This window comes from Solanum verrucosum, unplaced genomic scaffold (genome assembly GCF_900185275.1).
Source record: "Solanum verrucosum unplaced genomic scaffold, falcon-dt-bn FXZP01000097.1, whole genome shotgun sequence".
Taxonomy (NCBI): Eukaryota; Viridiplantae; Streptophyta; class Magnoliopsida; order Solanales; family Solanaceae; genus Solanum; species Solanum verrucosum.
In genome coordinates this window covers 810,556-820,896 of record NW_026020256.1, presented here as the reverse complement: position 1 = coordinate 820,896, position 10,341 = coordinate 810,556, and the positions used below count along the sequence as shown (strand labels likewise).

The following is a 10,341-nucleotide window of genomic DNA, read 5'->3' as shown; positions in this document are numbered from 1 at the left end:
GCTTCAATTATTACGTTTGCCTTGTTTCAACTTTGCCAGACACTGAGATAAGTCAACAATAACTTTAAATAAGTTGGTTAAACCAAATTCAAACACTCTCCAAGTCAAGAAGTGACTGTCAAACTACATTCCTAATATTTCAAGAGACATGTAAAAAACATCGTAAGGGTGACAAAAGACCGAATGAAATAGCTAACAAATCTGCATTATAATTTCAATTGGATTACAATAAGATACAATTTCAAAAAGGTTCTTTCAAAGAAAATGAATACTGCATAATAAGATAGCACTAGATACCCCTATTTCGCAACTAAACCGTGTCAACCAAAACAATTGAGATTAAAGTAATGACAGATTTTTCAAAACAAGGAGAATGTGAACAGAATACTAGTCATTGGAGTTGCATTGCCAGCTCATGATTCCAAAAGCAAATACAACACCAGGATTAATGTCAAGAATAACAAACAAGCCCAAGAAACAATTAAGGAACTTTGGTTGCGGGAGTATGATATGGAACTCAGTCTAGTATGCACCTTTCATCCAGAAACACATCTGGCGGTGATCGCGGATAGTTGAAACAGATCATTCAAACTTTGCTCTTTTTCTAGTTTTACCTCCTTTTGTTTGCATTATAGCACCAGCAGAGGCATAACACCTTAGCTTTTCAAGGATCCTTCTCTCACTGATGCGCAACACCAATGAATAATATATCTTAGGTTCTTTCACCAGACAGCAATAGTTCAAAGTTTTGAAATCATCTTCTAGATGGTTTGAACCATATAAACTTTCCCGAATATCTGCTAGTCCCGACAGAGCCACACAAACACCATCTGTCAGCAACATATTGTTGCTCGACTCAACACCTTCTCGAAATAAAACAATATCTTTCTTCGACAAATTGAAGCCCTCAGACTTTTCAAAACCACTGGTGATAGATACTGCAAGATCGAGTTCAGCAAACACTTCCTCTGGCAATAATATTATGTAAAGTAAAATCAACAGCTCAACTTGCGGCTCCCCATCAAATGAAATTTCAAAATATTCTAAATTTTGGCTAACACATCCAGAATAATCTAATTTTCTCCATAGTGATAACCTCCTCCTACTGTAGCGATGTGAAAATCGAGATGAACTCCACTGAAGTACAAGCTCCAGATCAAGGTTCACAATGTCATACTGGTTATCAGGCTCTGCAAATCCATACCTATGTAGCAGAGCAGCATTACCTAAAGACCCATACGTATTTAATACCTACAAAGATTACACAGTAAGAGAGTATAATACACTCAAAACTTTCTTACAATTTCATATAAAAGTGAATGTACAACCACAAGATCATCATTAAATAAGTTGTTTACAAACCAGTACGAAATATCAATTGGACAATAAGGGGTTAATTAGTTCACACACTAGTTATATGATTATAGCATAGAGATTATTAACATGGTGAATAACAATGAAGGAATTCTTATGCAGTAAAAAATAGCGTAGGGATTGTAATGCGGTGCATAACACTACAAGGAATTTTATGTATACCCTACTAGGCTACTAAAAGGGCATATTTTGACTTTAACTTACCGCATTGCTAATATATGAATTTGTATCAACATTCTATCCCACATAAAAGGAATCAGAGATTCTCACGCCTGTTTACGTGCATTATTTAATACATCCAACCAAAAGTTGCATTTGTTATTTTGAGATTAATTCCTTTAGAAAAACGTTAAACTAGTTATGCGGCAATTAATGTATTCTTATCCGGCCAACCAAACATCCTATTAGTTTATGCAACAGCTTATCTTGGGATAATTCACCCTAGTCCCTCGAGTCAAACAACCACTAAGGGGTCGTTTGGTAGCTAGATAAGAAATAATTTATCCATGCATTAATTTTCGTATAACTTATATGACGTTTGGAAGGTAGATAGAGAAAATAGAAAAGGGCTAAATGTACCCCTGTACTATTAGAAATAGTTTAAATTTATCCCTCATTATACTCTTGGTCCAAATAATCCCTTCCATTATACTTACAATCCAAATATACCCCTCTCATTATATTTGGCACAAATTTACCCTTAATTTTGACGAAAGAACACGTGACAAGCTAAAAACAAATAATTACTCCCTCCGTCCCAATTTATGTGACACTTTACGAATTTCAAGATTCAAACAAGTTAATCTTTGACCGTAAACTTTTTATATATGTTTTAATTATTTTGAGTTGCCAATTGTTGTGAATTATAGTACTTTTTACGTAGTTTACAAATATATAAATTTCATTTCAAAAAATTTGAAGATTCCACGCGCGAATTTCCAGTCAAACTTAAACTGTTTGACTCTCGAAAAATGAAAAGTGTCACATAAATTGGGACAGAGGAAGTATTATTTTAGAAAGCCACTTGCTTAACCCTCTCCGACCATTGCCTCCACTTAGAATTATTTTCTTTGCTTTTCTTTTCATTGTGCCCATATACGATTTCCCAACAAGTTCAGTAGCAATATTTCACCATTTAAGATTGGATGATGAATTAGGTCCAGCTAGTACTATTACTGATGATAATCCATCAAGATTCAAAAAAATCATATGTTGACAGTTGACACCATGAAAAGAAAAGAACTTAAACCGGACGTAATGGGTCAAAAAAGAGTTAAACGAATGGGTTTTTAAAAGAACCAAGTAATTTAAAATTAATTTGTAGTAACGGCAAATTTGTGTCAAAATATAATGAGAGGGTGTATTTGAACCAAAAGTATGATGAGAGGGGTATATTTAGCCCCAAAGTATAACAAAGGGCATATCAAAACTATTTCTAATAATACAAGGATATAGACCCTTTTCCATAGAAAATAAATTATTCAGCATAAACCAAATACGACGTTTGATTGATAATTTAGAAACCCGCATAATTAATACAGTATTAGTTATGAGGAAATCTATGTAATATTTTATGCAGGATAGAAGGTGAAATAACTAATACATGTATAACTAATACATTAAAAACTAATGTCTACCTAACTAATACCTTCATAAAATAATACATAGATTTCTTCATAACTAATCCCTATATTACTAATACCTGGACAATTCTAACCTACTTCCAAACAACTCATAGAATATCACTCAGATTGTCTGATTAGTTAAAAGAAGATATCATAAAGCAGATGTTTCCGTTGCATCTATCTTTCAGCTATTCCCTTGCCCAAGAGGAGGAAAGATATCAGTTATTATTTCTCCCCCTTCTTTACTTCTTTAAACGGTTGATAGGTAATTTTGTATTTTGCAGTGGGATGCTTCATGATAAGGAACTGTCAGCATACTGGCAGGATCTAATTCATAATCAAAGTAGGCTGTCCAACTTCAACTAAACAAAAGATGAAAACCTTGCTCATCTGTGTGACACAGTAGCTGTAATTAGAAAAACAATTTCAGATTTAAGATCTCCTCACCTCAGCCCCAGCTTCGACCTTTTTCACCATGATCATTTCCAAAACTGTAAGATCATCCTCAGAAGCTGAAGAAAACTCCGAGTAACTCCCACTAATCGATTCATCCCTTGAATTAACCTTGGTTGGTTCATTGTCGTCATTTACATGCTTGTCGCTGTGAGCATCATCATCCAATTCAGAATGAGAAGACTCCAAGTCACTCCTTTGGAGGCATTCACCTCCTGAATGAGTCTTATCATTTCCGTAATTTTCATTGTCAGCAGCATTATTCAATTCAGCATAAGATGTGAAGTGTACATCCTCAGCACCAGTTTTGTGATTAAACCTGCACATCAAATGTTTTTTGGATTGAGAGGAACCCTTCAGCACAACAAATCAAGACTGCCATAATTTTATAGCACCGGTGCAAGAATACAAAATCAGCTGGGTTTATCAGTTTCAGGGGAAGTTAAGAGAATTTAATTGTTTAATAAGGTAGCTACATGCCCTTAAATGAAATGTGTATCAGAGGTCATAGAGAAAACAATCATTCTGCACTAGAGTGCTCTCCCGCTGGAGCCTCTATGAGTTCATTGGTCAAGACATTGATCCAACAAGTAAAAATTAACCAACTTTTGATGAGTTACTGAACTCCTAGCACATAGATATTCTAGGTTACAAGAGGATCCACACGCATCAAGCTAAAAAGTCTCTGAAACAGATCCATACTGGGAACCTTTGCCAGTCGGACCAGAAACAATTTTAAATAGCAGTAAGGCCGGATGCTCAGTTGGTTTTTGTACAAAGTTAGGGTATTACAATTGAGTTTGCATAGTAACTTACTGCTTCACTTAGAATATCAGTCAAATAATCCTTTCGATAGGTCCATGGACAAGGATGAAGTTATAGAAACCCTAAGACGACCGTCGTTAAGGTCTCAAGCTAAGGAGTTGGAAGGCAAGGTTGTTGGGCTTCGATGGGAAATCAAAAAGATGCCTATCGTGGAAGAAGAGTGCAAGAACGAGACCAATAATTATGGTGAAGAGTGAGTTGAGCCCAAGAATTATGGCAAAGAGTGTGTAAGTGCTATATATATTTTATGGTCCAAGTTCAATCCCAAGAGGAGGATGATTAGGCCCACATGAAGCCCCAAATGAGTTGAGAGAATCTTGCCCCCAAGGAGCTACAAGTCACGCCTAAAGTGGAGCAAATAGGTGTGTGGTTTTTGGTGAAAGTTTGGCAACTTCTATTTCGTTAGGCGAGAATTTTGACATTATATTTACATGTTTATCTAGTTTAAAGTTTTGTAGTTAGGTTTTTACTATTTATTGTTTCCATAGAAGTAGAATTTGAATCCCAGCAATTTGGGATAGGTTTGCATTTTGTTCCTTTTTTCAAGATAACACATCATTATCAATATTACCGAGAGTTCTTTTTACACCGTTGTATTTGGCCACTTGGGATTTATCTTACAACCTTACATGACCAATTCTTTCAAGAGGTATGATTAATTCTTAACTTGATATCTTTGACTTCTATTATTAAAGAAAATTAAAGAAGGCAATTAGTTATGTTTACCAATTCTCAAAAATAAAAAAGGCAATTAGTCGTAAACTAATTATTGTCTCTAATTTCTTCGATATAGGGGGTCTAGATCACTTTGTTATCCAGAAAGACCAGATTGGCTTGGTCTTCCATAAGTACCTCCATATTTTGTTCTTGAATTGATTCTACATGCTTTGTGCTCTATAAATCTAGTTCCGGTCTTTTCAGCAAGCGAGCGAGTCAAACTGGCAAAACCTGGGTACACTGAAGATATAGCAATTGCTTTTAATCCACTAATTTTGATTACTAAGCTCAACTAGGGTTCTTAGCACTTAATTTTGAAATTTGGGTATTTTATTCTCGAATTTCACATATCTTTAATTTCCTCTCTTTAATTAATGTATTTTTGCATCTGCATTATTTCATGTTTCCGTTCAAGTAACCTGATTCTTATCACCTTTATAAGAAATTACTCTATGGTATTTTATCTTTCTAAAACATTTGATTGTCAAACAAGCAATGGCACTATATTTGGGGAGTATATTCTTTCTGGTAGTCCACTTAATATTTCCACCAGTTCAGTAGTTCAAGCAACACATATACCTATTAGATTTGGAATAAGACAAACGAGACAACAAGTCGTTAAAATAAAAATAAAAATGCAATGAAACTCGGTAATTGCAAAACTATGAAGTTAAACAAAGTATGGCTAGGAAATAAAATGGATACACGAAGACGACTTAAATAAGGTGAGAGAAGAATAGATTTTGACTTTTCAAACAACGTGCTTACATGCATACACAAGGCATAGATTTCACAATTATCATGAAACAACACTGATGAAATTTATGACGTGTAACATCATGACATAACAAGGAGCGAATGAACCCCTCACAGCAGAGGTAAAATAAGTCAGCAACTACCATTGAATAGGAAATAGTGAGACAGCTCAAACCAATATGGGAAGTTCAGTAAGTAAGAGGGAGATGAAGCAGTAAGAATTGATGCAGAAGATTCCACTAAAAGGTATACTCACAGATCTGCCAATGGGACCATTCCGCATCCATGGTAATCATCTATTTCAAAAGACCGCGACGCAATTAGACTTTTTGCAGCAAGATACTCCTTAACACCAAAATGTTCTGCTTTAAGCTGTAAAGAAACTGAAGTTAAGAGAGGCTCAATACACTCTTTCCAGTCCTCGTAGATAAGTGCCTTGTCGTCTTTAACTATCTGCCTACAAATACATCATAATGGTCATACAATAGAATAAGAACAAAATAAAGTCTAATATGCATGATTACCCAACTTCAAATAGCTTGTCAGAAGATCAAAAGTTGGCAAAGCAGCAAATACATTCTTTCGTAGAAGAGATCTCATTCTCTTTTAGTTTGAAGTTCACCAAACAGAAGTAGCAACACAGGCAGGCAGCGACATCAGCAATCTTTTTCTTCAGATGATAACGTAATGATTTTATTGCTGTGTCGGAGAAAGCTTCATATACAAGCAAATGACATGAAGTAGAGAGATCTAGGCAAAAATGTCATTATCCTAAAAAGGCACCCACTCATCAATAATCACCGGACTTCCATGGATGCCCAAATCGTTAACCAAAAACAAAAAACGTTAACCAACTATATTTGCATAAGAATTTCAACCCTTTCTGACAGAAGCTATCCTATTTTTTTATATGCAACCATTTGACGAATGCCAAAGGGACAACTTCATATGCTCGGCTTCTCCTTTTTGTTTCATTTGAAAGCCGAACAGAGCAACAAGTTCTTCACTCTTCTGGCATTATTTGGATGAATTTCAATAAGCTTTACTGAAGAACTGAACAATTACTCTAGAAAGTTCCAACATAATATTTTCAATAGAAGTATCAAGATTCCGCACACAGATTATTGAGCTGCAGATTCATCCACATTAAAAAAACAAAAGAAGTTGAACTATTGAACAACTTATAATATCCTTCTAGAATAAGTCCAGCTACACCACAAAAAGGATCAGCCGTACTGGGACATGAAAACAAATTATGATAACACTTATGAAAGAATACATTGACACCGACAATTACATGGTTAGACCTACATCAATCGGCATAAAGGAAGAATTTTCCTACAACCGAAGTATTAAACATATTGAAAAAGAATACAAATTAGAGATCCCACTCTACGTTATCCAGAAAATAAATCCAAGATCAAGAGTATCCCATAAATTCATTCCATGACAATTTCACACAAGTGTATCCATAACTTATTTCTATACTATTTTCTCACAATTCTGCCACATATAGTTTACAATTCTCTCAATGCTCTTACATTGACAAAACTCTCTCAACCTCTCAGTTCCATTTTTTTACATTTTCAGTTCCTTCCACGACTAAACAATGAATAAGAGATGGCAATTTATAAAGTTGATTCCCTCACCAAACCTAAGTGGCCAACTCACTCTGAGTTGTACTCACAAAAAATACAAGTCAACTCAATACAAGTTATATCAAGCAGCAAGACATCACAATACAAGTTGCAATCAAGTTGCAAGCCAATTCAAAATTGTAATCTCTCACTCAAAAATGTAGACAAGTTGCAAACCAACTTACCCCAAGTTGTAATCAAGTTGCTAGCCTACTTACTCAAAAGAAAAAAATAAACAAAAAATAGGCTTGTTAGCACTGCTTACTAGGGATTCAGTAATACAGAGAGGATTGGCTGGAGTTTCTAACACAATAGACTTGTTCCACCTCAATCAGCTCTTACTTGAAGTTCTTTTACTACAACTTTTCCATCAAAGAATTTTATAAGCTCTTAGCACTTGTGCCTTAATATGCACTATCCTTTCATACTTCCTCCAAGTTGTGCTTACACATGCTCCAATGCCTCTATACTCCAAATTATATTTTTCTATGCATCTTGCAATACTTGACTCTCAGATTTGTTGTGCATTGCTTACTAGGGATTCAGTAATATAGAGAGGCTGACTCCACTTCCTCAAACATACGGTAAGGAGTTGTTACACAGAAGCTTGAATTTGATGCTACTTTGGACGATTTGGCATATTCGTTCATGTGGAAATTGGAATAGTAGCTTGTTCTTTGCATACTGCTCTGATAAAACATATCGATTTGGCCAAAAAAGTTAATATTTGGAGTAGGTGTAAAAGGGTCTGCACTTCCCATCCATTGCAACCCCACAAATGGCTTTATACATGAGAATACGCCTTTCATTGTTTTACAACCCTGCAGATAGTTAGTTCTAAAAGGGAACTCACCTTCAATCTATTTCAGAACCACATATTACAGGGAATTCGCCTACTCCATCGCAGTCCATATATGATAGAAATCACCTTTCATCCTTTTGACCCATAGATGGCTTAAGAGGACTCTCTTCCATCTAACATTGCCTTAAAAATGCTAGAGTTGCAAAAGAAATCATCACTCTATTCATTACAACACTACATAGGCTTTACAATACAAAGGAATTCATCATCCATTCATTGCAACCCCACAGAGTCCCAAATAAGTTGAGGTCGGGTATATGAATCCTCATTTCGGCATTTCAGCTCATATCATATCATAGATGGGTGAAAAAAAGGAACTCGCATTCCATCCATTTACAAATCTACAAATGGTTAGAGTATACAGGATTCACATTCTCACAATCACATTATAATTTATTACCTCTGTCTCAAAGTGATCAGAAAACACAATCTAAACTCTAAAGACACCGATAACCATGAAAAGTTCAATAGTATGGATACAGTGTGTAATACAGACTAAGATAAAGATAGGGGTGATAGCTACTAGTTGAGCTTAGCTTTTAAACTCGTATAGAACTTCTGTTATTATTATTATCATTATTATTTATATATAGTTTTAACGTATTTTCCAGTTTTATTTTATTCATTATGAGTATGATATAATATGAGCTTAAATGAAGAAATGAGGATTCATATAGCCAACCCAACTTGTTTGGGATTGCAGCGTAATTATTGCTATTATGGATACAATGTGTCAGGCTCTGCTACCAAATTTTAGGCTGACAATTCAAACTGGACAGCAAATAAGATAAAACAACTTTAATATTTCCCAAAAATTCTTTCAGCCCTCATACTTGAAAAGATCTCTCTCTAACTTCCACTCACACTTATGGTCTATGATTGTCATTCCATCCATGGCTAAATATTGAACAAGAGACCGCTATTTTACAGTTGATTCTCTTTCACCAACACCAAGAGGCAAACTCAGTCCAAGTCATAATCAGATTACAAGACAGCTCCTCTGAGCAGCAATGAAGTTGTAAGACAACTCACTCCAAGTTTTAATCCTATTCAAAGTCAACTCACTCGTAGTTGTAATCAAGATACATGCCAACTCATTCCAGTTTTTTCAAGTTGCAAGTGAACTTACTCAACTATTCAAGAAGATGCCACTAAACAATCTGCGCAGAAAATTTTAAGAACATACTCATCAAAGAAATTTAAACATTTTTCCAGGACGTTCCAATTTGCACCAGAGTTAAAGAGTTTATGTGCAAAGCCATCTACGTTAAACCTAAAAAGATTACTGTAGAATCAAACAGAGAAGCTTGGAGATTCTTTATAGTAGCATCATAGACAGGCGAAGAAAAGCAAAAAAACTTTGGACCTTAGTTAGGGTAACTTATACTTGCGTACAGATATTTATATTAAGAATGAATAGAAAGATATATTAGGAGACCTTGTGAAGCTCAGTTCCGGCGAGAAGAGAGTCGATTTGAGATAGGGACCACAACAAAGGGATAGGTTCAGAATAAGAGATCAACTGGAGATAACCAAACCAAGGCTTCGCTCATACATGATGACAACTGCTAGAGCTAAGATGCCTTGAAGCTCCGATTCCTCTATCATTTGCCGCACACCTGAAGTCTTTACCGTCAAGCAACTCTCCTTGGGAATAGTCGCCACTAAATCACCAACATTGAGATCGCACAAGGCTCTTACGGATACCGCCGAAGAGTTCGTCGTCACTACCACGTCCAGCGCGTCGCTACACTCTACATGTTGCGACTTCATCCAATTCTTGAATGCTCTCAATTTCCTACTAGAAACCATACAGTAATATAAACGTTAATTCCATCTTCATCATCATACATATAGAGATTTCGGCAGTGCTCATACCTGGTTGCCATTGCTACAGCAGCGGCGGCGGAAGGTTTCACTGCTGGCTTGCAATTTTTTCTCATATATTTGCTATGCAAAATGCAATAAATGGTGCTCAACTATTCGACTATGTTTAAAACAGTCACAAATAATTATACATTTATCAAATTTAATTTTAATTATTTAGCTATTCAAAATATTACTTATCAAGTTTGGTCTATTAATTATTATA

At 35.4% G+C, this 10,341-nt stretch overlaps 1 protein-coding gene across 1 annotated transcript; it reads right to left on the bottom strand.

Annotated features, from left to right (window-relative positions):
* Positions 1-322: 322 nt before the first annotated feature.
* Positions 323-10,061, bottom strand: LOC125833272 (ribosomal lysine N-methyltransferase 3-like). Its single transcript, XM_049512421.1, is given in 5 exon segments — positions 323-1,251; positions 3,447-3,771; positions 6,007-6,203; positions 9,688-9,794; positions 9,797-10,061. Coding segments are annotated over 5 exon segments (1,563 nt in total). The 3' UTR covers positions 323-582.
* Positions 10,062-10,341: the final 280 nt, after the last annotated feature.